General features: G+C 56.9%; 1 protein-coding gene across 1 annotated transcript in view; it reads left to right on the top strand.

Annotated features, from left to right (window-relative positions):
- SLC25A37 (solute carrier family 25 member 37) overlaps window positions 1-3,710 on the top strand; it is a 4,505-nt gene extending 795 nt beyond the window's left edge. Inside the window, exons 2-3 of the mRNA XM_042024797.1 lie at window positions 208-264; window positions 2,273-3,710. Of these exons, the coding sequence (XP_041880731.1) occupies window positions 208-264; window positions 2,273-2,793 (578 nt within the window). The 3' untranslated portion in view covers window positions 2,794-3,710. The remainder of the gene's footprint in view (window positions 1-207; window positions 265-2,272) is intronic.
- Window positions 3,711-4,675: the final 965 nt, after the last annotated feature.

Below are 4,675 nucleotides of genomic sequence, written 5' to 3'. Positions count from 1 at the left end.
GAATCCCCATAGATAAATTCCCTATGGATGGGATCTCCCATGGATGGGATCTCCCATGGATGGGATCCCCATGGATGAATTCCCCGTGGATGGGACCCCCCATGGATGGGAGCCCCCATGGATGGAGCCCCCCCGGATGGCAGTGCCAGGACAAGCTCTCCCTTCAGAGCCAGGATTTGTTTTCTCAAGGCTGCTCTTGCCCTGCAGGCATCGCTGGGAGCGTGGCCACGCTGCTCCACGACGCCGTCATGAACCCTGCTGAAGGTAATTCCCGGGCTTCTGGCATGTGCTGCTCCCGTAAGGACACCCAGAGCCTCCAGTGCCCCTGCCCAGCTTGAATCCAGGGATAAATCCCTCCTGGCTGTTCTCCCTCCATCCCTTGGGAAGAACAGGACAAAGCCAGGGCTGCCCCCAGCTCGGAGAGCTCCAAACCCAGGGGCTCATTCCTCTGTCCCTTGGGAAGAGAGGGAGAGCAGCCAGGAGGGATTTATCCCTGGATCTCTGTGGTGCACTGTGACTTTCCAGGAAAGGCGTCCCCCCTTACTGGTGTCCCCCCTTACTGGCATCCCCCCTTACTGGTGTCCCTCCTTACTGTCACCACTCCACTGCTCCTTGGGGAAGTGGTTCCGGTTTTCCTGAGGCTTTGGACTAACCAAGCTGAGCTCAGGTTGTTGGATGAGCACACGGAGGGACTGTGAGACTCCTGGGGAGGGGGAGTGGCATGAGGAGGCCTCAGGAAAATGAGGATTTAACAGGAAGATGCAGCTGAAATGGCAGTGCTGTGACCTGCCAGCTCCTCAGGGTCACCGGGCTGTGCTCCTGACGGGGCCCAGAAACCTCCTGTGTATCAAATCCTTTTAATCATACCCTGATTAAATTAATTGGCCTCTTAAATCAGTGGAAGTCACTGCAGCTGGTGAGGCTGGGGGGGTGGGTGGCACCCCCAGGTGATGCTCAGGTGGGAATTCGCCTTCCGGCCCTCATCCACCTTCCCCCCTCATCCCTGCTGGCTCCGATTGTGCATCCCCACTGAGGGTCCTGAGCAGTCTGGCTTAATGGTGAGAGCTGAGGAGTCATTAATTAACCCTGAGGAGTTCATTAGAGCTAGAGGGTCATTAATTAAGCCTGAGGGGAGGGGTTCATTAGAATTAAAGGGTCATTAATTAAGCCTGAGGAAAGGGGTTCATTAAGAAGTGATCTCTGAGCTGTGCCCTCCCTGTGCTGAGTTTTGGGGGCGCTGGGCAGCTCGGGGGGATTGGTTTGGATGGGGAAGGGGAGGCTGACTCTGTGTGGGCAGGGCTGGGCCCAGGGGTCACTCTGAGGGCTGTGCCAGCCAGGCCAGAGCCCACAGCTGAGCCCTGTCCCCATCGTGTCCCTGTCCCCATCATGTCCCTGTCCTGTCCCCATTGTGTCCCTGTCCTGTCCCTGTCCTGTCCCCACCGTGTCCCCATTGTGTCCCTGTCGTGTCCCCATCCGCGTCCCTGTCCTCATCGTGTCCCTGTCCCCATCCCCGTCCTCATCGTGTCCCCGTCCCTGTCCCCGTTGTGTCCCTGTCCCCATCATGTCCCTGTCCTGTCCCCGTTGTGTCCCTGTCCCCGTCGTGTCCCCATCCTCATTGTGTCCCCGTCCCCATCATGTCCCTGTCCTGTCCCCATTGTGTCCCTGTCCCCGTCCCCATCCTGTCCCCATCCCCATCCTGTCCCTGTCCCCGTCATGTCCCTGTCCCCATCCCCATCCTCATTGTGTCCCTGTCCCCATCGTGTCCCCATCCTGTCCCTGTCCCCATCCTGTCCCCGTCCCCATCGTGTCCCTGTCCTGTCCCCGTTGTGCCCCTGTCCCCATCATGTCCCTGTCCTGTCCGCGTTGTGTCCCTGTCCCCATCGTGTCCCCATCCTGTCCCCATCCCCATCCTGTCCCTGTCCCTGTTGTGTCCCCGTCCCCATCGTGTCCCCATCGTGTCCCCATCCCCATCCTGTCCCTGTCCCTGTTGTGTCCCTGTCCCCATCATGTCCCTGTCCTGTCCCCGTCGTGTCCCTGTCCTGTCCCTGTCCCCATTGTGTCCCTGTCCTGTCCCCATCGTGTCCCCGTCCTGTCCCCATCGTGTCCCCGTCCCCATCCCCGTCCTCATCATGTCCCTGTCCCCATTGTGTCCCCATTGTGTCCCCGTCCCCATCCCGTCCCCGTCCTGTCCCCATCGTGTCCCCGTCCCCATCCCTGTCCCCGTTGTGTCCCTGTCCCCGTCCCCATCCCGTCCCCGTCCTGTCCCCGGCAGTGGTGAAGCAGCGCCTGCAGATGTTCAACTCGCCCTACACGTCGGTGCTGGGCTGCGTGCGGGCCGTGCAGAGGACCGAGGGCTTCGGCGCCTTCTACCGCAGCTACACCACGCAGCTGACCATGAACGTGCCCTTCCAGGCCATCCACTTCATCACCTACGAGCTCCTGCAGGAGCACCTCAACCCCCACCGCGAGTACAACCCCCGCTCCCACATCGTGGCCGGCGCCGTGGCCGGAGCCGTGGCCGCCGCCGCCACCACGCCCCTGGACGTGTGCAAGACGCTGCTCAACACCCAGGAGAACACGGCCCTGAGCTCCCTCAACATCAGGGGGCACCTGTCGGGCATGGCCAACGCCTTCAGCACCGTGTACCAGCTGGGAGGGCTCCCCGGCTTCTTCAAGGGGGTCCAAGCTCGGGTCATTTACCAGATGCCCTCCACGGCCATCGCCTGGTCCGTGTATGAGTTCTTCAAGTACTTCCTCACCAAGCACACGCTGGAGAAGAGAACATCCTTGTGAGAAAGGAGTGGGAATCTCCCTGTGCCTCCTCCCAGCCAGCCCAGCTGGGATTCTGGTGGATTCACATCTCTGCATCTCCCTGCCCAGGGATTCCCGTGGGATTTGTGGTCACTGAGTGTCCTCAGGGATTGAGGGTCATTGAGAGTCCCCAGGGATTGAGGGTCACTGAGTGTCCCCAGGGATTTGTGGCCACTGAGTGTCCCCTGGGATTGAGGGTCACTGAGTGTCCCCAGGGATTCCCGTGGCCACTGAGTGTCCCCTGGGATTGAGGGTCACTGAGTGTCCCCTGGGATTCGTGGCCACTGAGTGTCCCCAAGGATTCCCGTGGCCACTGAGTGTCCCCTGGGATTGAGGGTCATTGAGTGTCCCCTGGGATTTGTGGCCACTGAGTGTCCCCAAGGATTTGTGGCCACTGAGTGTCCCCTGGGATTCTCCTGTTGCTCGGCCACTGAGTTGCCCCCAGGGATTCCTGTGGCCACTGAGTTGCCCCCAGGGATTCCCAGGGCCACTGAGTGCCCTCAGGGGATTCCCGTGGAATTCCCGGTCACTGAGTTGCCCCCAGGGATTTGTGGCCACTGAGTGTCCCCAGGGATTCCTGTGGAATTCCCGGTCACTGCGTTTCCCCCAGGGATTCCCGTGGAATTCCCGGTCACTGAGTGCCCCCCTTCCCTTCCTTAAACAACAACAACAGAAGAGTTTATACAGACTTTTATATTAATATATATATATTTAATAACTTTATTTTGCAGCAGTGCAATTGCAAACTGCTCTTTTTCTGGGAAATAAGATGGGAAATGGAGTTTACTCCTCGCTGAAGGTTTAGGTTATCCAACCTAAGCTGGGGTTGGTTGGTTGGTTGGTTGGTTTTTTTTTTGGTTTTTTGTTTTTTTTTTTGGTTTTTTTTTTTTTGTTTTTAATTTTTTATTTTTACAGCAAAGAAACAAAATGTCCTGGCACAGAAGTGGATTTTTATAGCAATAGAAAACAGCTGGATAATGTTTATCCTTTATTTTTCTATGGAGGCTTTTGGGTGGGTTTTTAGATGCTTTTACAGCTGAGTGCAAAGCTGTTGAAAAAGGGCTCCGTTCTTCCCTCCTGTGTAAGGAACACCCAAAATCATTGATTTTGTGGCCAGATTGGCTTGAATTACCCCGAATTTACCCCCCAGGTGGTGGCCTGGGTGCTCATCTGGGTGTCAAGGTACTTGGGAGCCCTTTGAGGGGACAAGGAATGGGGACGTTGCCTTGGGATGGCATCCCAAGATCCCTTTGTGGGGGAGAGGGGGAAAAACTCAATTCCGTTTTTTCCAGCTCTTGAAGACGTCGATTTTTAACCAAATCATTCTGCAAACTTGCTCAAGGTACCTTTTTATGGGGTGTGATGCTGGTCAGCCTTCATCCTCCCGGAGTTTATTCCCATTTTTTCCCCCCCTAAAGCCCCTGATCCCATTCCAGGAGCTCTCCCAGGATCACAGTGGGTGCCTGGAGCTGCTCAGATCCCAGGAAAGGGAAGTCCTGGAGCACAGGGAGGTCCTGGAGCTGCTGTTTACAGTTTACAGAGCCCCAGGGGTCAGGTCCTGGCAGCTCCAAAGCAGCACAAAATCCTTGGGAAAATCCCAATGCAGCTCCAAAGGCACCTCCCAGCCTGGGCTTGGCAAGAATTGCTGCTCATCCCAAAATCCCACCTGGAGGGGTTTTTGGGAGCCTGGATGTGCAGATTCAAGTCCCAGGGTCCATGTCCCATTTGGGAATGGCTCTTCCAAAGCAAATTCCAGCCTTTAACTGCTCCCTTGGGGGATCAGGAGGGATTTTTGGGATCCTGCATGTTCAAATTCAAGTCAGAGGATCCATGTCCCCTTTGGGAATGGCTCTTCCCAAACCAA

This window comes from Corvus kubaryi, unplaced genomic scaffold (assembly GCF_017639235.1).
Source record: "Corvus kubaryi isolate FWS band 111438036 unplaced genomic scaffold, C.kubaryi_AGA036_p1.0 37265, whole genome shotgun sequence".
NCBI lineage: Eukaryota > Metazoa > Chordata > Aves > Passeriformes > Corvidae > Corvus > Corvus kubaryi.
This window is presented reverse-complemented; position numbering and strand designations above follow the sequence as displayed.